Raw genomic sequence first — 25781 nt, 5'->3', positions numbered from 1 at the left:
TAAGTTATGTGAGAATTTGGATATTATTTCCTGCTTATAACCAAGTAATTACTTAGCCAAACAAATAATTAATTAGTCAAACTCTATAATTATACTTAAATCCATTTTTCAGGTGGCTTTTCAAACAGGCCCATAATATTTCTTCTTAAAAGCATATTGGTTACCTTCTATAATCTCCATGTCCACGACCACGTCCACGATCATATCGGGTTACCTTCCATAACCTCCACGAAAAAAACCACAACCACTTCCTGTAAAATTAGGGATGCGCATCGGTCAATTATTGAAAATCCTGAGTTTTGGTTTGTCAAGATGCATAATAAGCTCCCGGTATATCCAGCGAAGATACATTTATTGTCTTTGTAAAAATACATAATAAGCTCCCAATACATTTAATTTGATTTTGGGTTTGTCGAGATACATAATATATATATATTTTTTGATTTTGGATCTGTCGAGCTACGTAAACTCCGAGATCATAGAGAGGCCCATTGTGAACCTTCGGCCCAAACGAAGACAGTCTCTTTTCCTAAATGGGCCTAATAGTTATTACAGCCCATTCATCCATCAACTAAAATGACATATAAGCCCCTTAATCCAAAACCCTAGATCATTCACATGATATAAAAGCCTTCTCACCCAGCAGCTTCTCATTTCTCCTTCGTTACGCAGCACAGCAGCCTTCAAAAATGGTGTCGTTGAAGCTCCAAAAGCGGCTGGCGGCGAGTGTACTAAAGTGTGGAAGAGGCAAAGTTTGGCTTGATCCTAATGAAGGCAATGAAATCTCCATGGCTAATTCTCGTATGTACCGATTTTACCATTCCTGTTATCTCTCCTTTATATGTAAAATAGCTTTTGTTTTTTCGATTTTAGTCATTTTGACCTAGATTATGTAACTTTTATTATCGTTTTGCTTATGTGTGTGTGTGTGTGTGTTTGTGTGTTTATATGTGCTTATAGGTTTGTAATTTGATCAATGTTAGAACTGTCTCGAGGAAATATATTCTTTATGTAGTGTTTTTTTTATCAGATTAGCTCCAATGAGGCCTAGATTTTGTTGCTTTTTGTTATACATATGTAGAGGCAAAGTTTGGCTTGATCCTAATGAAGGAATCGAAATTTCCATGGCTAATTCTCGTATGTACCGATTTTACGATTTTGCCATTCCTGTTATCTCTTCTTTATATGTAAACTAGCTTTTATTTTTCGATTTTAATCATTTTGACCTAGATTATGTATATACACACAGGCACGCACATAAAGGTTTGGAATTTGATCAGTGTTAGAATTGTTTCGACAAAAGTATACTCTTTATGTAGTGTTTTTTTTTTAATCAGATTAGCTCCAATGAGGCCAATTCTCGTATGTACAGATTTTACGATTTTGCCATTGCTGTTATCTCTTCTTTATATGTAAAATACCTTGTGTTTTTCGATTTTAATCAATTTGACCTAGATTATTTAACTTTTATTATCGTTTTGCATATATATATATATATGTATATATATATAGGTTTTGAATTTGATCAATGTTAGAGTTGTTTCGACAAAATATACTCGATGTAGTGGTTTTTGATCAGAGTAGATCCAATGAGGCCTCGATTTTGTTGCTTTTTGTTATCGTTTTGCTTATAGTTTTGGAATTTGATCAATGTTAGAATTGTTTCTATGATATATTCTTGTGTAGCAAGTTTTAGTCACAATTCAGATACAGTGACTTTTATTATCCTTTTGGAATTTGATCATTGTTAGAATTTTTTCTATGATTTATTCTTGTGTAGCATGTTTTAGTCACAATTCAGATACAGCGAGGTTTAGTTTACGCCACTTTTATTATCCTTTTGGAATTTGATCAACGTTAGAATTGTTTCAAGGAAATATAGTCCTTATGTAGTAGATATTGATCAGTTTAGTTCCAGTGAAGCTTAGTCACCTAGATTGTCTTACTGTTATTATCAATTTGCCTTTTCTTAGACTTCCTGTTTGGAACTTGATCAATGTTAGGCTTTTATCAGCAAAATATACTCCTTATGTAGTAGTTATTGATCAGTTTAGCTGCGTTGAACGTTAGATTATTTTACTATTATCATGGATTAGCCTGTTGTTGGACTTCTGGTTTTGCAATTTGATCAATGTTAGGCTTGGTAAAAGGTGATGCACACCTCAGGAAGCATTCATACTCCTTGTATAGTTGATTTTGATTAGTTTAGATCGAGTGAACCTTAGATTATTTTACTGTTATTATCAGTTCACCTGTTATGACTTACTGGTTTTGAATTTGATCAATGTATTATTTTATCAACGAAGTATACTCCTTATGTAAAGTTCAAGAGACTAGCAGCATATTAATGTTCTGTTATTTACATGTAAATGCTGACAGATTTGAGTTGTGATTCTTAGATTTGAGATTAGGAAACATAGCTGGTTCTCGTAAGCTTGATTAAGTAGGATGGTTGCTCTAGGTTAACAGATAGGAGTAATCAATTATGCTCTGATTCTTTCTGATAACCGAAGGGTTGGTAGTTCAGTTAGCTGATTGAAACTAGATGTATAGTGTATTAAAGTTATTGCCAGATGTGTATAGGATATGTGACAAGTTATACTGATGGAGTTGTCGTTTGTTTGCTCGTTTGATGTTATCTTTGTCATGAGATGGAAAATGTAATTGAACTGAATATGTTTATTATGCAACACCATCACCGTAATATAACCACTGGTAGCTGGTAAACGTTACTGGATAATGGTGAGCTTATGCAAGCCGTTTGTAATCTTTATTGCATTCCACATGTCATTATGACGCCTTAACTGCTGTAGTTTCTGACAATTGCTTCTAATCTCTTCATATGCATTTGGTCCAGGTCAAAACATCAGGAAATTGGTGAAGGATGGTTTCATCATCAGGAAACCAACCAAAATTCACTCAAGATCTCGTGCTCGCAGAATGAAGGAGGCCAAGAGGAAGGGCCGTCACTCTGGATACGGTACCTCCTCCTCTTGACTGTGGTTGTAGCTTATATTGTACAAACTTTTCTTACATGTCCTAGTTCAATTCTTTAAAATAGGTTTGATTACTTCTCATTCTAAGATTGCACTTGGTTTCAGTTTTTAAAAGTAGTTGCAAAATTATAAGCTACTTTGGGAAAATTATTTACAACTTAATTTTCAATCAAATGTAGCTAGGCCTATTAAGATGAAGTCGAGGGTATTTAAACCCATATGCTTTGTAGTATTATTTTTTCTGGTAAGTTGTTTAGTACATGCATGCTTTTTTTGAATATAGTGTCACTTTGATTTTTGACCAATTAAATAGTTTTTTGGGTACTCCATACCTAAAGAAGATGCTCATTTCTTCCTTGACTTTGTAATGACTAATGGACAATTGCTGGTGTTGCTCGGTTAGCTGATATCTGTTCTTTTTTTTTTTTAGGTAAGCGCAAAGGTACCAGGGAGGCTAGACTGCCTACCAAGGTGCTTTGGATGAGGAGAATGAGAGTCCTCAGGCGTTTGCTTCGCAAGTACAGGGAATCAAAGAAGATCGACAAGCACATGTATCATGACATGTACATGAAGGTGAAGGGTAATGTCTTCAAGAACAAGCGTGTGCTGATGGAAAATATCCACAAGACAAAGGCTGAGAAGGCTAGAGAGAAGACCTTGTCCGACCAATTTGAGGCTAGGAGAGCAAAGAACAAGGCAAGCCGAGAAAGGAAGTTCGCTAGGCGGGAGGAGCGTTTGGCTCAGGTGATAATTTGAAGCTCATTAAAATTTCTAGAGAAAAATTGGCTTTGACACTTGAGGAAACTTGATTCTCTCAGTTTAACAATTATTTATTTTTTCTGTTCCAATTATCAGGGACCAGGAGGAGAGAAGCCAGTACAACCGGCAGCACCAGCCGCCGCTGCTGCCCCAGCTCAGCCAGCCCAGTAAGTCCATCTGCCGATATATTAGCTTTTTTTTCTCCTAGGGCCTTGTTAGAACAGCATTTGACGAGTAGAACATATCCTTGCAGGGGATCGAAGAAGTCAAAGAAGTGAGCATGACGAATTGTAAGGTGGGTTGACGCTACGCCTACTTTTTGTCCTTGTTAGTATGACAGTTTAGAATGTTTTATCCCTTCCCTTTTTGGTCTTGAGTTATGAAGACAATGTTACTTGTATGAATTTGAGATCTGGTTTAAAGTTTTGATACCTGTTTGTCAATGTTACTTGTTTGGCCTTTGAATTTTTTGCGATATGTTCGACTGACCATTTTTGCTCAAATCTGTTGTATCTGTTTGTGACAATCTATTAAATGATGTGTGTGGTTTTCTAAAGGCGAGCGTAACTTTTATTAAAACATATGAGCTAGAAATAGTAATTTTGGATTATTTGGTATTTTGTGTGTGTTAGCCTATGAGTTTTCTAGGATATGTCAGATCGACTCTATTTCCGTTCAAATTGTCTGTGTCCGTCCTTGACCACGAAACAAGAACCAAGGATTATTTCATTTTTGGGATATCCACAAGACTATGCTTCGCTCAAATCTTATGTGTGTATCCGTGGCGATCCAAAAAAAACTCCGTCAGCCTCTTCAAAGCAACACATTTTATTTAATTGGTCGTCATGAGCTGATGCAGGAATTTTCGAAAAAAACTCATTCGGAGGCTCATATCCCTTCATTAATCCATCAGTGTTACACATAAAAAATTACAAAGAAATCCTTAACAAATCCTTTATTTTTGCTATTTTTCCCATTTCACAATTGTGGGGTCTCACCATGGTCGTACCTAGGGGTGGGAGTTCAGTATTCAGTTCGGTATTTTTAAAATTCGAGTTCTGTAATTCGGAAATTGGTATTTGAACTTAGATACCACATACCGTACTTATAAATATCGGTTCGGTAATTTGGTTATCGGTAAATTAAATTTCGATTCGGTACGGTATTTGGTAATACCATATTAATGTTGGAAATGTGCGAATGTACGTTTAAATTTCAAAGAGTATAGTTGATAGAAATTCTATTTAGTATTCTTTTTGTTGCTTATTACGAATATATATATATATATATATATATATATATATAGTGTGAAGACTATTAGAATAGTAATTTGAATTTTTTATCCTTCATTAAAAGACCTTGCTTTAGACAAAACTGTCTTTTCACTATTTTCTTCAATTTATTATTTAATTATTTACATTATATTAATTAGACGCCTAAAATATATGAAACTCCTAAAATATATGGAAGGAGAATCAATTAATATTTTTCAATGATCAATTAGAAAAATACTCCTAAAATAGGACTCTATTAAGACAATAATAAAGAAGAAATCGATTTACTTTTTGGGAAAATATGATTGATGCTACTCTAACTTGATTCAGTTATATGTCTAGATTGGTTGATGCTTAATTTTCTAACCCTTAACTTCTTCACTGTTTTTGTCAACATAATAGAATTCAACATGTATGTATATATATCTTCTTTGTTTTCATTCAAGTCATTCTTTAGGGTTAAAATTTTCGTTCAGAAAAGAATTATTTTCATCAAAATTGAAGCTTTGTAATTACTATTGTATTATTTTATTGTAATTTACAGGTCGTAGATGAATTTACAGGTGGTAAATGAATGCTGGTCGGCTTAGAGGAATTTTTTTAGATAAAAATTAGGTTTAATTGTATTGTTTTTAAATCTCTATTTTGAGGCTTTTTTTGTGTTAATGTTAAGTTTAGTTGTATTATTTTGATATCTCTATTTTCGTATTATTTGTTATAGTTTACAGATGGTAGATAATCGTCAGATGACTTTGAAATTTTTTTTGTGTAAAAATTTAATTTAATTTAATTATTTTGATGTCTCTATCATCATAATTTTTTGTTGCAGTTCACATGTGGTAGCTGAATGTCGATCAACTTTGATAATTTTCTTGGTAAAAGATAGGTTTAATTAATTAAATTCTTCAAAAGATGTTGAATTTAATTATTGTATTCATCTTTATTATTTAAACAAATATCCTATTTAGTGTGACGTTTGAATTCAATAAAGTGAGTTACACGCGCGAGGCGTGTACACCTAAACTAGTATATATATATATATATATATATATATATAAATAAATAAAAGATTCGATATTCGGTAAATGCCAAATACCAAACGGTATTAATATCTTGTACCAAACGCAATCCCAAATACCAAAATATTAAAATTTTACTCTCAAATACCATACCAAATACCAATTACCAAGTATTTTGGTTCGATTTGGTAATTTGATTTTCGGTATTTTATCTCCAACCCTAGTCTCGTACCATGCCATCATGGATTGATTTAGAGGAATGACTCAAGAAATGATCAGACGGAAGCTCCCCATCGTACAATCTGATCATGGGAAGAAGATTCATTGCAAAGTTAGTGAGAATATGACAAAATTAAGATTTTCCCTATCGAAATTCACAAAAAACTTGCAATTGCGATCGTTTCGCTAGTTTGACTTGAAAAATAACTCTCTTAACCTCTCCAAAGCAACTTGGTCCATTTAATAAGCCGTTAGTGGATCACTCAAGATGTTCAATCCAAAATATTTTTCAAAGCCTGCACCCACCCATCGATCTGTGGGCTAACACTCACCGAAAGTCGCAAAAAACTCGCAATTCTTGTTGTTTTGCTAGTTTGATATGGAAACGCCTCGCCGAGCCCCGCCGAACCACCCTCACTTGCTCCACAGCCCGCTTAGGGGCCGTAGGTAGATTTTTGGCCCAAAACACATTCAGGGTTCGGACCCACTCAAATAATCATGGGCTAACATCCACTAATTTGGCCCGAATATGGCTTGTTCGCACCGTTTGACCACTCAAACGACCCTGACGACCCACCCTCACTCGCTCCACAGCCCACCTAGGGGTCGTCGATCGATTTTCAACCTAAAACATGCTCGGGCCCTGAGCCACCCGAGCAACCGTGGGCTAACACTCACCGATTTAGCCCGAAAATGATCCGTTCCTGCCGTTTAGCCCGTTTGACCACTATGACGACCCTGTAGACCCCGCCGACCCACCTTCACCTACTTCGAAGCCTGCCTGGGGACCGCCGGTTTATTTTCGATACAAAACACGCCCAGGCCCTGGATCCACCTAAACAAACGGGGGCTAATACCAACCGATTTGGCCAAAAAATGGCTCGTTTGGGTCGTTTCACCCGTTTGAGCATCCAAACGGCCCCGCCGACCCACCTAACTCGCTTCTACAGCTCGCCTGGAATCGTCGATCGATTTTTGGCCAAAAATACACCCGGACCCCAAGCCAACACAAAAAACCAGGAAGGCTGGGGAGTGGCCTAGTGTGGGCCTTTTTGGTTTTCGAGGCGGTTTGGGTTGTCAAATGGGCGAAACGACGCGAATGGGCCATTTTTGAGCCAAATCAGTGTGCTATTGCCCTCGATTTTTGGGGTGGACCCTTGGGCTGGGTGTGATTTTGGCTGAAAATCGATCGGACTGCCCCAGGCAGGTTGAGGAACGACCTAGTGTGGGCCTTTATGGTTTTCGGGGCGGTTTGGGTGGTCAAACTGGCGAAACAGCGCAGACGGGCCATTTTTGGGTGAAATCGATATGCTATGGCCCACGATTTTTGGGTTGGCCCGTGGGATGAGCGTGATTTTGGCTAAAAATCGATTGAGCTGGCCCAGGCAGGTTGAGGAGCGGCTTAGTGTGGGCCTTTGTGGTTTTTGGGGCGGTTTGGGTGGTCAAACGGGTGAAACGATGGGAACGGGCCGATTTGGGCCAAATCGGTGTGCTATAGCTCATGGTTTTTGGGGTGGGCCAAGGGTCAGGCGTGATTTTTGTCAAATATCAACCGGGCCGCCCCAGGCAGGCCAGGGAGCGGCCTAGTGCGGACCTTTGCAATTTTCAGAGTGGTTTAGGTGCTCAAATAGGCGAAACGGTGTGAATGGGCCATTTTCGAGCTAAATCAGTTGCTATAGCACACAGTTTTTGGGATGGACTCGGGGCCCGGGCTTGATTTTGGCTGAAAATTGATCCGGCTGCCCCAGGCAGACTGGGGAACGGCCTAGTGTGAGACCTTATGGTTTTCGGGGCGGTTTGGGTGGTCAAACGGGTGAAAAAATGCGAACAGGCCATTTTTGAGCAAAATTGGTGTTCTACAACCCACTATTTTTGGGGGTGAGCCCTAGGGTCGGGCGTGATTTTGGTTGAAAATTGATCGAGTTGCCCTAGACAGGGTGGAGAGCGTCCTAGTGTGGGCCATTGTGGTTTTTGAGGTGGTTTCGGTGGTCAAACGCTCAAAATGGTGCGAATGGGCCATTTTCAGGCCAAATCGGTGTGCTTATAACCTATGGTTTTTGGGGTGGGCTCGGGGTCCAGGCATGATTTTGGCAAAAAATTGACCAGGCTACCCTAGACAGGCTGGGGAGCGGCCCAGTGTGGGCTATTTAGGTTTTAGGGGCGGTTTGGTTGGTCAAACGAGTGAAATGGCGCGAATGGGCTATTTTAGGGCCAAACCGGTGTGCTATAGCCCATGATTTTTGGGGTGGGCCCAGGTTTCGGGCGTGATTTAGGCCAAAAATCGATCGGGCAGCCCAGTTAGGCTGAGGAGCGGACTAGTGTGGGCCATTTTGGTTTTCTGGGAGATTTGATTGGTCAAACTGGCGAAACAACATGAATGGGCTATTTTGGGGCTAAATCGGTGTGCTATAGCCCACGGTTTTTGGGTTGGGCACGAGGTCCGAGCATGATTTAGGTCAAAAATTGATCGGGCTGCCCCAGGCAGGCTGCGGAGTGGCCTAGTGTGGGCAATTTTGGTTTTCTGGACGGTTCGGTTGGTCAAACGGGCGAAACGACGCGAACAAGATCTTTTGTGGCCAAATCAGTGTGCTAGACCATAATTTTTTGGGAAGGCCGAGGGTCCAGGCGTGATTTTGGCAGAAAATTGACTGAGTTGCCCAGGCAGGCTAGGGAGCGATATAGTGTGGGCCATTTCAATTTTCTGGGCGGTTTGGTTGGTCAAACGGCGTGAACGAGCCATTTTGGGGAAAAATTGGTGCGCTTTAGTGCATGATTTTTGGGGTGGGCCCGAGGTCCGAGCGTGATTTTGGCTGAAAATTGACCGGGCTGCCCCAGGAAGGTAGGAAAACGGCCTAGTGTGGTCAATTTTGGTTTTCTGGGTGGTTTGGTTTATCAAACAGGCGAAACAGCTCAAATAGGCCATTTTGGGGCCAAATCACCATGATATTTGGGGTGGGCCATTTTGGTTTTTAGGGCGGTTTATTTGGTCAAACTGGTTAAACGGCGTGATTGGGCCATTTTGAGGCCAAATCGGCGTGCTATAGCCTACAGTTTTTAGGATGGGTCCGGGGTTCAGGCATGATTTTAGCTAAAAATTGATCGGGCTACCCAGGTAGGCTGCAAAGTGGCCTAGTGTGGGCCATTTTGGTTTTCTGGGCAATTTGGTTTTCCAAACAGGTGAAACGACGCGAACTGGCTATTTTGGGGCCAAATCGGTGTGCCATATCCCACGATTTTTGGGGTGAGCCTTGGTTTCAAGCGTGGTTTTGGTCGAAAATTGATTGGGCTGCCCCAGGCAGGCTGGGGAGCGGCCTAGTGTGGGCCATTTTGGTTTTCAGGGCGGTTTGGTTGGTCAAATGGCGCGAACGAGCCATTTTGGGGCCAAATCGGTGTGTTATTACCCACCGTTTTTGGGGTGGGCTCGGGGTCATGGCATGATTTTGGTCGACAATCGTCCTGACTGCCCCAGGCAGGTTGGGGAGCGGTCTGATATGGGCCATTTTGGTTTTTTGGGCTATTTGGTTGGTCAAACGGGAGAAACAACGAGAACGGGCCATTTTAGGGCCAAATCGGTATGCTATAGCCCACAGTTTTTGAGGTGGGCTTGGGGTCCATGCGTGATTTCGGTCGAAAATCGATCGGGCTGCCCCAAGCAGGCTGGGGAGCGGCTTACTATGGGCCATTTTGGTTTTCTGGGATTTTTTTTGGTCAAACGGGTGAAACAGGGCGAATGGTCTGTTTTGGGGCCAAATTGATGTGCTATAGCCCAGGGTTTTTGGGGTGAGCCCGAGGTTCGATCGTGATTTTGGCCAAAAATTGATCGGGCTGCCTCAGGCAGGCTGGGAAATGGCCTAGTGTGGGCCATTTTGTATTTTTGGATGGTTTGGTTGGTCAAACGGGCGAAACTGTATGAACGAGCCATTTTGGGGTTAAATCGATGGGCTATAGCCCACGGCTTTTAGGATGGGCCGGGGGTTCGGGCATGATTTCGGCTGATAATCGACTGGGCTGCTTCAGGCAAGCTGGGGAGCAACCTAGTGTGCGCTATTTTGGATTTCTGGACGATTTATTTGGTCAAACGGGCGAAATGACATAAAGGGGCCATTATGGGGCCAAATCGGTGTGCTAGCCCACGATTTTGGGGTGGGCCTGGGGTTCGGGTGTGATTTTGGCTGAAAATCGACCGGACTGCCCTTGGTAGGCTGCGGAGAGGCCTAATATGGGCCATTTTGGTTTTCGGGGCTGTTTTATTGGTCAAACAAGCGAAACAGTGTGAACGAGCCATTTTGGGGCCAAATCGATATGCCATAGCCCACGGTTTTTGGGGTGGGCCTGGGTTTAGAGCGTGATTTTGGATGAAAATCGATCGGGCTGCCCCAGGCAGGCTGGAGAGCGGCCTAGATGGGCTATTTTGTTTTTTTGGGCGGTTTGGTTGGTCAAACGGTGCGAATGAGACGTTTTGGGGGCCAAATTGGTGTGCTATTGCCCACGGTTTTTGGGGTGGGCTCTGGGTCAGGGCGTAATTTTGGCTTAAAATCGATCGGGCTGCCCTAGGTAGGCTGGGGAACTGTCTAGTCTGGGCCATTTTGGTTTTCTAGGTTGTTTGGTTTGTCAAACGAGCAATTTTGGGGCCAAATTGATCTTCTATAGCCCACGATTTTTGGGTTGGGCTCGGGGTTCGGGCATATTAATGGCTGAAAGTTGATCGGGCAGCCCTAGGCAGGCTGCGGAGCGGCCTATTGTGGGCCATTTTGGTTTTCTGGGTGGTTTGGTTGGTCAAACGATCGAAACGGCGCGAACGGACCATTTTAGCACTAAATTGATATGCTATAGCCCATGGTTTTTTGGGTGGACTGGGGTATGGGTGTGATTTTGGCCGAAAATCAATTGGGCTGCCCAAGGAAGGCTGAGGAGTGACCTAGTGGGGGACATTTTGGTTTTCTAGGTGGTTTGGTTGTTCAAACGGGCAAAACAACATGAACGGGCCATTTTGGGCCCAAGTCGATGTCTATAGCCCACCATTTTTGGGGTGGGCTCATGGTATGGGCATGATTTTTGTAGAAAATTGATCGGGCTGCCCCAGGTAGGCTGGGGAGCGACCTAGTTTGGGCCATTTTTATTTTGTGGGTGGTTTGGTTAGTCAAACGGGCGAAATGGTGCAAACGAACTATTTTGGGGCCAAATCGATGTGCTATAGCCCATGGATTTTGCGGTGGGCTCGGGGTATGGGCGTGATTTAGGCCAAAAATCGATCGGGCTGCCCCAGGCAGGCTAGGGAGCAGCTAAGTGTGGGCCGTTTTAGTTTTCTGGGCTCTTTGCTTGTCCAAACTAGCGAAACAAAGCGAACTGGCCATTTTGGAGCCAAATCGGTGTACTATAGCCCATGATTTTTGGGGTGGGCCTGAGGTCCGAGCGTGATTTTGGCTGAAAATCGATTGGGTTGCCCCAGGAAGGCTGGGGAGCGGCCTAGTGTGGGCCATTTTGGTTTTCTGGGTGGTTTAGTTGGTCAAACCAGCGAAACAGCGCGAAAGGGCCATTTTGGGGCCAGATCCGTGTGCTATAACCCACGATTTTTGGGTTAGACCGGGGATTCGAGCATGATTTTGGATAAAAATTGACTGGGATGCCCAAGGCAGGCAGGGGAGCGGCCTGGTATTGGCCATTTTGATTTTTTGGCTGGTTTGGTGGGTCAAACGGGTGAAATAGTGAGAACGGGTCGTTTTAGGGCCAAATCGGTGTCCTATAGCCCACAGATTTTAGGGTGGGCCTGGGGTCCGGGTGTGATTTTAGTCGAAAATTGACCAGGCTGCCCCAGGCAGGCTGGGGAGCGGCCTATTGTTGTCCATTATAGTTTTCTGGGCGGTTTGGTTGGTCAAACGGGCGAAACAATGCGAACGGGCCATTTTGGGGAAAAATCGATGTGAAATAGCCCACATTTTTTGGGATGGGCTTGGGGTCTTGTGTGATTTTACTCGTAAATTGAACGTGCTTCCCCAGACAGGCTCTATTTTGGTTTTCTCGGTGGTTTGGTTTGTCAAACGGGCGAAATGGTGCGAGCGGTCTATTTTTGGGCCAAATCGGTGTGCTATGGCCCACGGTTTTTGCGGTGGCCCCGGGGTTTGGAAATAATTTTTGTCGAAAATCGATCGGTCTTCCCCAGGCAGGCTGGGGAGCGGCCTAGTGCGAGCTATTTTGTTTTTTCGGCCGGTTTGGTTGATCAAACGGGCGAAACGGCGCGAACGATCTATTTTTAGGCAAAATTGGTGTGCTATAGCCCACGGTTTTTGGAGTGGGCCCGAGGTTCAGGCGTGATTTTGGCTAAAAATAGATCAGGCTTCCCCAGGCAAGCTGGGGAGCAGCCTAGTATGGGCCATTTTGTTTTTTTGCGCGGTTTAGTTGGTCAAAACGACAAAATGGTGCGACCAGGCCATTTTGTGGCCAAATCGGTGTGCTACAGCCCACGGTGTTTGGGGTGGGTTCGGGGTTCGGGCGTAATTTTTGCCGAAAATCAACTGGGCTACCCTAGGAAAGATGGGGAGCGGCCTAGTATGGGCTATTTTGGTTTTTCGGGCGGTTTGGTTGGTCAAACGGGAGAAACGATGTGAACGGGCCATTTTTGGGCCAAATTGGTGTGCTAAACCCCATGGTTTTTGGGGTGGGCTCGAGGTCTGGGCATGATTTTTTCCAAAAATCGACTGGACTGCCCCAGGCAGGTTGGGGAGCAGCCTAGTGTGGGCTATTTTTTTTGGCGGTTTGGTTGGTCAAAAAGGCAAAATGGCATGAACGGGCCATTTTGGGTCCAAATCAGTGTGCTATAGCTCACGGTTTTTGGGGTGGGCCTGGGGTTCGCGTGTGATTTTGGCCAAAAATTGATCGGGCTGCCCCAGGTAGGTTGGGAAGCGGCCTAGTGTGGGCTATTTTGATTTTCTGGGCGGTTTGGTTGGTCAAACGGGCAAAACAGCGGGAATGGGCCATTTTTGGGCCAAATCGGTATTCTATAGCCCACGGTTTTTGGGGTGAGTCCCTGTCTCCGGGCGTGATTTTGGCTGAAAATTGATCGAGCTTCCCCAGGAAGGTTGTGGAGTGGCCTAGTGTGGTCCATTTTGGTTTTCTGGGTGGTTTGGTTGGTCAAAAGGGCGAAACCACGCGAATAGGCCATTTAGGGGCTAAATCGGTATGCTAAAGCCCATGGTTTTTAAGGTGGGCCCGGTGTCCAAGCATAATTTTGGTCGAATATTGACCGGGCTTCCCTAGGTAGGCTTGGGAGCGGCCTAGTGTGAGCCATTTTGGTTTTCTGGGCGATTTGGTTGGTCAAACGGGCGAAACGGCGCAAACGTGCCATTTTGGGTCCAAATCCATATGCAATAGCCAACGGTTTTGGGGGTTGGCCTGGAGTCCGAGCGTGATTTTGGCCGAAAATCGTCTGGGCTTCCCCATCCTAACTGGGGAGCGTCCTAGTCTAGGCCATTTGGGTTTTCTGGGCGATTTGGTTGGTCAAATGGGCGAAACGAACGGGCTATTTTGGGGATAAATCAGTGTGCTATAGCCCATGGGTTTTGGGGTGGACCCGAGGTTTGGTCATGCTCCTTGTCAAAAATTGACCGAGCTGCCCTAGGCAGTTATACCAAACGGTATCTACAAGAGCTCAAAACAGTCCACAACTCACAAAAATAGTGCACACGTATAAGACATCAAATGGAAACAACATACACACAAACTTGAAAAATAAGGAGATAGATAACTTGACACAAAGAGAACATAAAATGTAGCAGCTAAAGAGTGTATCAAACCCTAAAACCTCTACAAATCACATTAACAAGCACCAAGTTCTTACGGGAACACAAGAGGAACTTGGTTCACTCAAGCACTCTTGTTTCTAGCCGTCTCACAACACAAGTGGAACCTTTCATTTGTGAAGCTTAAAATGTTTGGTGGTCTACTCTCTTCTTGAGAGGAAATACGGTGTTCAATGTTACAAAGTGATTTCAAAATAAGCTAACTAGGAGAACAAGACTAAAGAAACACCTTAAATAGTCTTTAAAAAACGGATGGCAAAAGGACCCCTTTGCCCTTAATGAAAGGGGAGGGTGTCGAGTGTTTTAGGAAGCCTTGGGGGTGTATTTTGGGCCCCTAATGTCATTCCCCACATGTTAATACGTACACTCCCTTGGGCGAGTTTGCAACAAGCTCAACCGCGTTCATTTTCATAAACACGCCTTAAAGCCTTTGTAGTTCCCGAGCTTAACTTCTAGTAAATGGTCTAGAGTTTGTGACACCCGTATCATCCTCTCCATATTGAGAGGAGTTTGACCTCAAACTTACAGGTTCTTCATCTTCAATGGTATCAATCCGTGAGAGTTCACACACGTTGAATGTATTATGCACTTGGTATTCCGGTGGCAAGTTGATCTTGTAAGTATTATCGTTGATTCTTTCCAGAACTTGGAATGGAACATCACCTATTGGCAGCAACTTACCCTTTATTTTGTTGGGGAACTGGTCCTTGGGGCCAAATAGGTGTGCTATAGCCAAGGATTTTTGGGGTTGGCCCGGGGTCCGTGCGTGATTTTGGTTAAAAATTTACTAGGCTGCCCAGGTAGGCTAGGGAATGACCTAGTATAGGACATTTTGGTTTTCTGGGAAGTTTGGTTAGTCAAATGGGCAAAATGGTGCAAACGGGCCATTTTGGGGCCAAATCGGTACGCTATATCCCACGATTTTTAGGGTGGACCTGGGGTCTAGGCATGATTTTCGCCGAAAATCATCCGGGCTGCGCTAGGCTGGCTGTGAAGTGGCCTAGTGTAGGCCATTTTTGTTTTCTGGGCGATTGGGTTGGTCAGACGGGAAATACGGCACAAACGAGCCATTTTGGGGCCAAATTAGTGTGCTCTATAGCCCACTGTTTTTAGGGTTGGCCCAGAGTCCGGGCGTGATTTTGGCCGAAAATTGATCGGGTTACCCTAGGTAAGCTGGGAGCGGCCTAGTGTGGGCCATTATGGTTTTCTAGGTGGTTTAGGGAAAAATATGTGTGATATAGCCCACGGTTTTTAGGGTGGGCTCGGGTTCTGAGCGTGATTTTGGCCAAAAATTGATTGGGCTGCTCTAGGCAGGCTGAGGAGCGGCCTAGTATGGGCCATTATGGTTTGCTGGGCAGTTTGGTTGGTCAAACAAGCGAAATAGCTTGAATGTGCCATTTTGGGGTAAAATCTGTGTGCTATAGCCCTCAGATTTTGGGATGGGCCTGGTGTTCGGGCATGATTTTGGTCAAATATTGATCGAGCTGCCCCAGGGTGGCTGGAGAGAGGCCTAGTGTGGGCCATTTTAGCTTTCTGGGAAGTTTGGTTGGTCAAACAAGCAAAACGGCACGAACGGGCCATTTTGGGGCCAAATCGGTGTGCTATATCCCATGATTTTTTGGGGTACGCCCGGGGTCCGGGCGTGATTTTAGTTGAAAATCAATCGGGTTGTGCCAGGTAGGCTGTGGAGTGGCCTATTGTGGGCCATGTTGTTTTTCTGGCCGGTTCGGTTGGTCAAACGATGTGAATTAGCCATTTTGTGGTCAAATAGGTGTGCTATCGCCTACGATTTTTGGGGTTGGACCTGGGTTCGAGCGTGATTTTGGCCGAAAATTGACTGGGTTGTCCCAGGCAGGCTGGTGAGCGGCATAGTGTGTGCCATTTTGGTTTTCTGGGCGGTTTGGTTGGTCAAACGGATGAAACTGTTTGAACGGGCTATTTTAAGGTTAAATCGGTATGCTATAGCCCACGATTTTTAGGGTGTGACCGGGTTCCGAGCATAATTTTGGCCGGATATCGATCGAACTGCTCCAGGAACACCGAGGAGTGGCCTAATCTTGGCCATTTTGGTTTTATGGACAGTTTGGTTGGTCAAACGGGCGAAACGGTGCAAACGGGCCATTTTGGGGCCAAATCGGTATGCTATAGCCCACGATTTTTGGGGTGGGCATGGGGTCCGAGCATGATTTTGGCTGAAAATTGACTAGGCTTCCCTAGGTAGGGTGGGGAGAGGCCTAGTGTGGGCTATTTTGGTTTTCTAGGCGGTTTGGTTGGTCAAACGGGAGAAACGGCGCGAATGGGACATTTTGGGGGCAAATCGGTGTGCTATATCCTACGGTTTTTGGGGTGCCCGGAGTTCTGGTGTAATTTTATTCAAAAATTAGCCGGGCTGCCCCAGGCAGGTTAGGAAGCGGCCTAGTGTAGGCCATATTGGTTTTCTGGGCGGTTTGGTTGGTCAAACTAGTGATACGACACGAACGGGCCATTTTGGGGCCAAATCAATGTGCTTTAGCCTACGGTTTTTGGGGTGGGCTTGGGTTTTGAGGTTGATTTTGACCAAAAATCAACCCAGTTGCCCCAGGCAGGTTGGGGAGTGGCCTAGTATAGGCCATTTTAGTTATCTAGGCAGTTTGGTTCGTCAAACGTGTGAAACAACCCGAACGGGCCGTTTTAGGGCATAATCACTATAGCCCATGGTTTTAGGATGGGCCTGGGGTCCGTGCGTGATTTTGGCCAAAAATTGACTGGGCTACCCCAGGTAGGCTGGGGAGCGGCCTAGTTTGGGCTATTTTGATTTTCTGGACAATTTAACTGGTCAAACGAGTGAAACTATGCGAACGGTCCATTTTGGGCCAAATCGATATGCTATAGCCTTGAATTTTGGGATGGGCTCAGGGTTCGAGCGTTATTTGGCCAAAAATTGATCGGGCTACCAGAGGCTAGTTGAGGAGAGGCCTAGGTTGGGCCATTTTGGTTTTCTGGGTGGTTTGGTTGGTCAAACGGACAAAACAATGTGAACGGGCCATTTTGAGGCCAAATTGGTGTTCTATAGCCCATAGTTTTTTGGGTGGGCCCGAGGTCTGGGCATGATTTTGGCCAATAATCGATCGGGCTGCCCCAGGCAGGATTATGAGCAGCCTAGTGTGGGCCATTTTGGATTTATGGGTGGTTTGGTTGGCCAAACAGGTGAAACAGCGCAAAAGAGAAGTTTTGGGGCCAAATTATTGTGATATAGCCCACAGTGTTTGGGGTGGGCTAGGGGTTCGGGCGTGATTTTGGTTAAAAATATTTTGGGCTTTCCCAACCAGGCTGGGGAGCGGCCTAATATGGGTCATTTTATTTTTCTGGGTGGTTTGGTTGATCTAACGGGTAAAACAGCGAGAACGGGGTATTTTGGGGTTAAATCGGTGTGCTATAGCCCATGGTTTTTGGGCTGAGCCCGGGGTCCTAGCATAATTTTGGTTGAAAATTGACCGGGCTGCTCCAGGCAGGCTGGGGAACGGCCTAATTTGGGATATTTTGGTTTTCTGGGCGGTTTGGTTTGTCAAACGGCCTAAACGGGCCATTTTGGGGTAAAAGTGGTGCATTATAGCCCACGGTTTTTGGGGTGGCTCCAGGGTCCGGGCATGATTTTGGCCAAAATTACATCAGGCTGCCCCAAGCAGGTTTAGGAGTGACCTAGTATGAGCCAGTTTGGTTTTCTAAGTGGTTTGGTTGGTCAAACGAGCGAAACGGCGCGACCGGGTTGCTTGGGGTGATTTTGGTCAAAAATTAATTTTGGTTTTCTGGGCGATTTGGTTAGTCCAACGGGCAAAACAGTACGAACAGGTCATTTTTGCGCCAAATCGGTGTGCTATAGCCCATGGTTTCTGGGGTGGGCCCAGGGTCCGAGCGTGATTTTGGTATAAAATTAATCGAGCTGCCCTAGGCAGGCTGGGGAGCAGCTTAGTATTGGCCATTTTGGTTTTCTGGGTTGTTTGGTTGGTTAAACGGCCAAAAAGGCATGAACTGGCCATTTTGTGGCCAAATTGATGTGCTATAGCCCACGGTTTTTGGGGTGGACCTTTGGTACGGGTTTGATTTTGGATGAAAATCGATCGTGCTTCTCCAGGAAGGATGGGGAGCAGCCTAGTGTAGGCCATTTTGGCTATCTGGGTAGTTTGTTGGTTAAACAGGCAAAATGGTACGAACGGGTCAATTTGGGCAAAAATTGGTGTGCTATAGCCCACGGTTTTTGGGTAGGCTCGGGATCCGGGCTTGATTTTAGCCAAAAATCGACCAAGCTACCTCAGGCAGGCTGGGGATTCGGTGTTCTATAGCCCATGATTTTTTAGGTGGGCGTAGGGTCCGGGGGTGATTTTTGCTAAAAGTCGACTGGGATACCCCAGGCAGGTTGGAGAGCGGCCTAGTGTTGGCCATTCTGGTTTTCTGGTTGGTTTGTTTGGTTAAGCGGGCGAAACTGCATGAACGGACCATTTTAGAGCCAAACTGGTGTGCTATAGCCCACGGTTTTTAGGGTGGGCCCATCGTTCGAGCATGAGTTTGGCCAAAAATCGATCGAGCTGCCCCAGACAGGCGGGGGAGCGGCCTTGTATGGGCCATTTTGGTTTTCTGCGTGGTTTGGTTGGTTAAACGGGTGAAACTACATGAATATGCCATTTTGGAGCCAAATATATGTGCTATAGCCTACAATTTTTGGGATGGGCCCAGGGTTCAGGCGTGATTTTGGCCGAAAGTTGATCGGGATGGCCGAAGAAAGAAGGAGAGCGGCGTAGTATGGGCTATTTTGGTTTTCTGGGTGGTTTGGTTGGTCAAACGGGCGAAGCGGTGCGAACGGGCCATTTTGGGGCCAAATAGGTGTGCTATAGCCAAGGATTTTTGGGGTGGGCCCAGGGTCCGTTCGTGATTTTGGTTGAAAATTGACCAGGTTGCCCAGGTAGGCTAGGGAACGACCTAGTATAGGACATTTTGGTTTTCGGGGCAGTTTGGTTGGTCAAATGGGCAAAATAGTGCAAACGGGCCATGTTGGGGCCAAATCGGTGTGCTATATCCCATGATTTTAGGGCGGACCTGGGGTCTAGGCATGATTTTGGCCGAAAATCATTCGGGCTGCGCCAGGCTGGCTGTGAAGCGGCCTAGTGTAGGCCATTTTGGTTTTCTGGGCGATTGGGTTGGTCAAACGGGAAATACAGCACGAACGGGCCATTTTGGGGCCAAATTAGTGTGCTATAGCCCACCGTTTTTAGGGTTGGCCCAGAGTTCGGGCGTGATTTTTTTTGAAAATCGACCGGGCTACCCCAGGCAGGCTGGGGAGTGGCCTAGTGTGGGCCATTTTGGTTCTTTGGGCGGTTTGGTTGGTCAAACGGATGAAATGGCACGAACGGGCCATTTTAGGGCTAAATCGGTGTGGTATAGCCACAGATTTTGGGGTGGGCCGAGGGTCTAAACGTGATTTTTACCGAAAATCGATCAGAATTCCCCAGGAGGTAAAAATCGATCAGAATTCCCCAGGCAGGCTGGGGAGCGGTTTATTGTAGGATATTTTGGTTTTCTCGGTAGTTTGGTTGGTCAAATAAGCGTACCGGCGTGAACCAACCATTTTGGGCCCAAATTGGTGTGCTATAGTCCATAATTTTTGGGATGGACCCAGGATCCAAGTGTGATTTTTGCCAAAAACCGATAGGGCTGTCCCAGGAAGGCTGGGGAGCGGCCTAGTCTTGGCCATTTTGGTTTTCTGGGCGGTTTGGTTTGTTAAACGGGTGAAACGGTGTGAGAGGGCCATTTTAGGGACAAATCGGTGTGCTATAGTACACGATTTTTAGGGTGGGCTCAAGGTTCGAGCGTGATTTTTGCTGAAAATAAAGTGGGATACACCAGGCAGGCTAGGGAGCAGCCTAGTGTAGGCCATTTTGGTTTTCTGTATGGTTTGTTTGGTCAAACATGCGAAACGGCTCGAACGATCCATTTCGGGGACTAATCGGTGTGCTATAGCCCACGGTTTTTAGAGTGGGCCCAAGGTCCGAGCATGATTTTTGTTGAAAATTAGTTAGGTTTCCCCAGACAGGCTGAGAAGCGGCCTAGTGTGGGCCATTTTGTTTTCTAGGCGGTTTGGTTGGTCAAACGGATGAAACGGCATGAATGGGTCATTTTGGGGCCAAAAGCCCACGGTTTTTGGTGTGGCCCGAGCTTGGAGCATGATTTTGGCTGAAAATTGATCGGGTTGCCCTAGGCAGGCTGGGGAATGGCCTAGTGTTGGCCATTTTTGTTTTCTGGGTAGTTTGGTTGGTCAAACGGGCGAAACAGCTCGAACGAGCCATTTTGGGCCAAATCGGTGTACTATAGACCACGTTTTTTATGTCGGCCCAGGTTTCAAGTATGATTTTGGTTGAAAATCGATTGGGCTTTCCCAGGCATGTTGGGGAGTGGCCTAGTGTGGGCCACTTTAGTTATCTGGGCTATTTGGTTGGTCAAAAGGCGAAAGGCGTGAAGGAGTCATTTTAGGGTAAAATAGGTGTGCTAAAGTCCAAGGTTTTTAGGGTGGGCTTGGGGTCCGGGCGTGATTTTGTCTAAAAATTGACTGGGCTTCCCCAGGTAGGCTGGGGAGCGGCCTAGTATGGTATATTTTGATTTACTAGGTGGTTTGGTTGGTCAAATAGTCAAAATAGCATGAACTAGCCATTTTTGGGCCAAATAGATGTGCTATAGCCTATGGCATTTGCGGTGGGCGGGCCCAGGTTCGAGCGTGATTTTGGCCAAAAATCGATCGAGCTGCCCCAGGCATGCTGGAGAATGGCCTAGTGTGGGTCATTTTGGTTTTCTTGGAAGTTTGGTTGGTCAATCGAGCAAAACGGCATGAACGGCTATTTTCGGGCCAAATTGGTTTGGTATAACACAGTTTTTGGGGAGTGCTCGAGGTTCAGACGTGATTTTGGCCAAAAATTGGCCGAGTTTCCCCAAGCAGGCTGGGGAGTAGTCTAGTATGGGCCATTTTGGTTTTCTGGGTGGTTTGGTTGGTCAAATAGGCGAAACAGTATGAATGGGCAATTTTTGGGCCAAATCGGTGTGATAAATCACACAATTTTTGGGGTGGGCCTGGGCGTGATTTTGGCCAAAAATCGACCGAGCTTCCCCAGGCAGGCTGGGGAGTAGCCTAGCATGGGTCATTTAGGTTTTCTGGGCAGTTTGGTTTGTCAAACGGGCGAAACAGTGCGAACGGGCCATTTTGGGGCCAAATCTGTGAGCTATAGCCCACAGTTTTTGGGTTGGGCCAAGGGTCCGGGCGTGATTTTAGATTAAAATTGACCGGGCTGCCTCAGGCAGGTTAAGGAACAGCCTAGTGTGGGCAATTTTTTTTGGATGGTTTGGTTTGTCAGACTAGCGAAACGTCATGAACGAGCCATTTTGGGGCTAAAGCGGTGTGCTATAACCCCCAATTTTTAGGGTGGGCCCAGGGTTCGAGCATGATTTTTGCCAAAAATCGACCAGGATGCCCCAGGTAGGCTGGGGAACGACCAAGTTTGCGCCATTTTTGTTTTCTGGGCGGTTTGGGGTGTTAAACGGGCAAAACAGCGTAAACGAACTATTTTGGGGCTATATCAGTGTACTATAGCCCACAATTTTTAGGGTGAGCCTAGGTTTCGGTCATAATTTTGGTCAAAAATCAATCGGGCTGCCCCAGGTAGCCTGAGGAGCGTCCTAGTGTGGGCTATTTTAGTTTTTTGGGAGGTTTAGCTGGTCAAACAGGCGAAACGGCATGAACGGGCCATTTTAGGGCTAAATCGGTATGCTATAGCCTACGGTTTTCGGGGTGGTCTTGGGGTTCGAGCGTAATTTTGGCCAAAAATTGATCGGGCTATCTTAGGCTTGTTGGGGAGTGGCCTAGTTTGGGCTATTTTGGTTTTCTGGGTGGTTTGGTTGGTCAAATGGGCGAAACAACGTGAATGGGTTGTTTAGGGCTAATCGATGTGCTATATCCCACGATTTTTGGGGTGGGCCCGGGGTTCGAGCGTGATTTTGGTATAAAATTGACCAGGCTATCCTAGGCAGGCTGGGGAGTGGCCAAAAATATATCGAGGTTCCCTAGGAAGGATCGGGAGCTGCCTAGTGTGGGCCATTTTGGTTTTCTGGGTAGTTTGGTTGGTCAAACAACCGAAAACCTATTTTGGGGCCAAATCAGTGTGCTATAGCCCATGATTTTGGGGTGGGCTTGGGGTTCGGGCGTGATTTTGGTCGTAAATAGATCGGGCTGCCTAGGCAGGTTGGAAAGTGCCCTTGTGTAGGCCATTGTGGTTTTCTGAGCGGCTTTGTTGGTCAAACGGGCGAAATGGTGCAAACGGGCCATTTTGGGGACAAATCGGTGTGCATAGCCCACTGTTTTTTGAGTGGGCTCGGGGTTCGGGGATGATTTTTGGCAAAAATCAACCGGGGTGCCCCAGGCAGGCTGGGGAGCAGCCCAGTATGGGCCATTTTGTTTTTTGAGTGATTTGGTTGGTCAAACAGGCAAAACAACGCGAATGGGCCATTCTGGGTCCAAATCGATGTGCTATAGGCCACGATTTTTAGGGTGGGCCAGAAATCTGGACGTAATTTTATTCAAAAATCAACCTGGCTGCCCCAGGCAGCTGGGGAGCATCTTAGTCTGAGCCATGTTGGTTTTCTAGGAGGTTCGGTTGGTTAAATGAGTAAAATGGTGCAAACGGGCCATTTTGGGGCCACATTGGAGTACTATAGCCCACAGTTTTTGGGGTTGGCTTGGGGTTCGAGCGTGATTTTGGCTAAAAATTAACCGTACTACCCCAGGAAGGCTGGGAAGAAGTCTAGTGTGGGCCATTTTTTGTTTTTAGGCGGTTTGGTTGGTCAAACGGGTGAAATGACGTAAACGGGCCATTTTAGGGCCAAATCAGTGTGCTATAGCCTACGATTTTTAGGATGGGCCCAGGGTCCGTGCGTGATTATGTCGAAAACTGACTGGGCTACTCCAGGCAGACTGGGAGCGGCCTAGTGTGGGCCATTTTGGTTTTCTGGGCGGTTTGGTTGGTCAAACGGGCAAAACACCGTGAACGGGCCAATTTAGGGCTAAATAGGTGTGCTATAGCCCACGATTTTGGAATTTCTCGATATTCAAGCGTGATTTTAGCCAAAAATTGACCCGGATGCCTCAGGCAGGCTGCGGAGCGGCCTAGTATGGGCCATTTTGGTATTTTAGGTAGTTTGGTTGGTCATATGGGTGAAACAACATGAACGGGCCATTTTAGGGACAAATCGGTGTGCTACGGCCTACGGTTGGTGTGGTGGGCCAGGGTTCGTACGTGATTTTTGCTAATAATCAACCGAGCTTCCCCAGACAGGCTAGGAAGTGGCCTAGCGTAGGCTATTTTTATTTTCTTAGCAGTTTGGCAGGTCAAACAGGCTAAATAGCGCAAATGGGCCATTATGGGGCAAAATTGATGTGTTATATCCCATAATTTTTAGGGTGGGCTCGGGGTCTAGGCATAATTTTGATCAAAAATCAATCGGGCTACCCCAAGTAGGTAGGGGAGTGGCCTAGTGTAGGCCATTTTGGTTTTCTGGGCGGTTTGGTTGGTCAAACGAGCAAAACAGTGAGAACGGGCCATTTGGGATAAAATCGGTGTGCTATAGCCCATAGTTTTTTGGGTGGGTCTGGGGTCCATGCATGATTTTGGCTAAAATTCAATCGGGATGCCTCGGGCAGGCTGGAAAATAGCTTAATGTGGGACAGTTTGGTTTTCTAGGGCGGTTTGATCGGTCAAACGAATGAAATGGCGCGAACGGGTTATTTTGGGGCGAAATTGGTATGCTAAATGCCATGATTTTTGGGGTGGGCCGGGGTTTCGGGCGTGATTTTGGTTGAAAATTGATCGGGCTACCCTAGAAAGGCTGGGGAGTAGCCTAATCTTGGTCATTTTTATTTTTTTGGGCGGTTTGGTTGGTCAAACAAGTGAAACAACGCAAACAGGCTATTTTGGTGCCCAATCGGTGTGCTATAGCCTACGATTTTTGGGTTAGCCTAGGGCCCGAGCATGATTTTGGCCAAAAATAGACCAGGCTGGCCCAGGTAGGCTGGGGAGTGGCCTAGTGTGGGCTATTTTGGTTTTCTTGGCAATTTGGTTCGTCAAAATGGCGAAACGGCACGAACAAGCCATTTTGGGGCAAAATTGGTGTGCTATAGACCACGATTTTTGGGATGGGCCTGGGTTTCGGGCATATATTTAGCCAAAAATTGACTGGGCAGCCATAATCAGTCTGGAGAGGGGCTTAGTGTGGAATATTTTAGTTTTTTGGGAGGTTTGGTTGGTCGAACGGGCGAAACAGCGCAAATGGGCCATTTTAGGGCCAAATCGATGTGCTATAGCCCATGATTTTTGGGGTTGGCCCAGGATCCAGGCGTGATTTTTGCTGAAAATCGATCAAACCCCCTAAGGCAGGCTATGGAGTAGCCTAGTGTAGGAAATTTTGGTTTTCTGGGCGGTTTGGTTTGTCAAACGGGTGAAACGGCATGAATGAGCCGTTTTAGGGATAAATCAGTGTGCTATAGCCTACGTATTTTGGAATGGGCAGGTTTTCAAGTGTGATTTTGGCCGAAAATTGACTGGGATGCCCCAGGCAGTCTGGGGAGAGGTCTAGTATGGGCCATTTTGGTTTTATGGGTGGTTTGGTTGGTAAAATGGGCGAAATAGTGCAAATAGGACATTTTGGGGCCAAATTGATGTGCTATTGCCCACGGTTTTTAGGTTGGACCCGAGGTTCGAGTGTTATTTTTGCTGAAAATCGACCGAACTTCCCCAGGCAGGATGGAAAATGGCGTAGTGTGGGCTATTTTAGTTTTTTGGGCGATTTGGCAGGTCAAATGGGTGAAACGTCGCGAATGGGCTATTTTGGGAAAAATCGGTGTCCTATAGCCCACTGTGTTTGGGGTGGGTGATATCCTAAAGGACTATTAAACACGAAATGGACACGAAAGGAACAAAAATCAGCAAGTTCACAAAGAGAAAACAACACACTAGAAGGAGATGAAAAAAAAATTGTATGAAATTAAAGATAGATAGAGAGACCCTTACTTCTACCAATGAATAGCACTAGAAGGTGTATCAAACCTTCAAACACACATCACCAATGTAAGATCAAACTACTCTCTTAGGTGACTCAAAGGAAACACTCTTCCTCAAGCACACCTTTCTTGCCAAATTTCCCAATACAAGTGAAACCCTAACTTCAAATGTATTCAAGGAACCAATTTCAGGTTTGAGAGCTAAATTTGCAAGACTAAAGCTACAATCTAATAAAAATATCCAATTTCATCAAAGTCTAATGAAAAATAAGCCTAAGGAGTCTGTTATTACATAAAAGACCAAAATACCCTTAATGAAGGGTGCTCTTTTGAAGTGTAAAAAGGGAGTTTTCTGGGCGGTTTGGTTGGTCAAGCAGGCAAAATAGCTCGAACTAGCCGTTTTGGGGCTAAATTAGTGTGCTATATACCTCGCTTTTTGAGGTGGGCTTGGGGTACGAGCGTGTTTTGGCTGAAAATCGACCGGGCTACCCCAGGAAGGTTGGGGAACGACCTAGTGTGGGCCGTTTTGTTTTTGAGCAGTTGGTTGGTTAAAAGGGCAAAACGACATGAACAGGCCATTTTAGGGCCAAATCGCTGTGTTACAGCCCACAATTTTTGGGTGGGCCTGGGGTTCGGGTGTAATTTTACCC

The 25781-nt window shown here is 45.4% G+C and overlaps 1 protein-coding gene across 1 annotated transcript; it reads left to right on the top strand.

The window, feature by feature from the left end:
- Positions 1–666: 666 nt before the first annotated feature.
- LOC107855129 (60S ribosomal protein L19-3-like) lies at positions 667–4181 on the top strand (the record flags this gene model as incomplete). Its single annotated transcript, NM_001324712.1, is given in 6 exon segments — positions 667–801; positions 2858–2980; positions 3427–3740; positions 3852–3920; positions 4006–4051; positions 4053–4181. Coding segments are annotated over 6 exon segments (699 nt in total). The 5' UTR covers positions 667–689.
- Positions 4182–25781: the final 21600 nt, after the last annotated feature.

This window comes from Capsicum annuum, chromosome 6 (assembly GCF_002878395.1).
Source record: "Capsicum annuum cultivar UCD-10X-F1 chromosome 6, UCD10Xv1.1, whole genome shotgun sequence".
NCBI classification, from domain to species: domain Eukaryota; kingdom Viridiplantae; phylum Streptophyta; class Magnoliopsida; order Solanales; family Solanaceae; genus Capsicum; species Capsicum annuum.
This window is presented reverse-complemented; position numbering and strand designations above follow the sequence as displayed.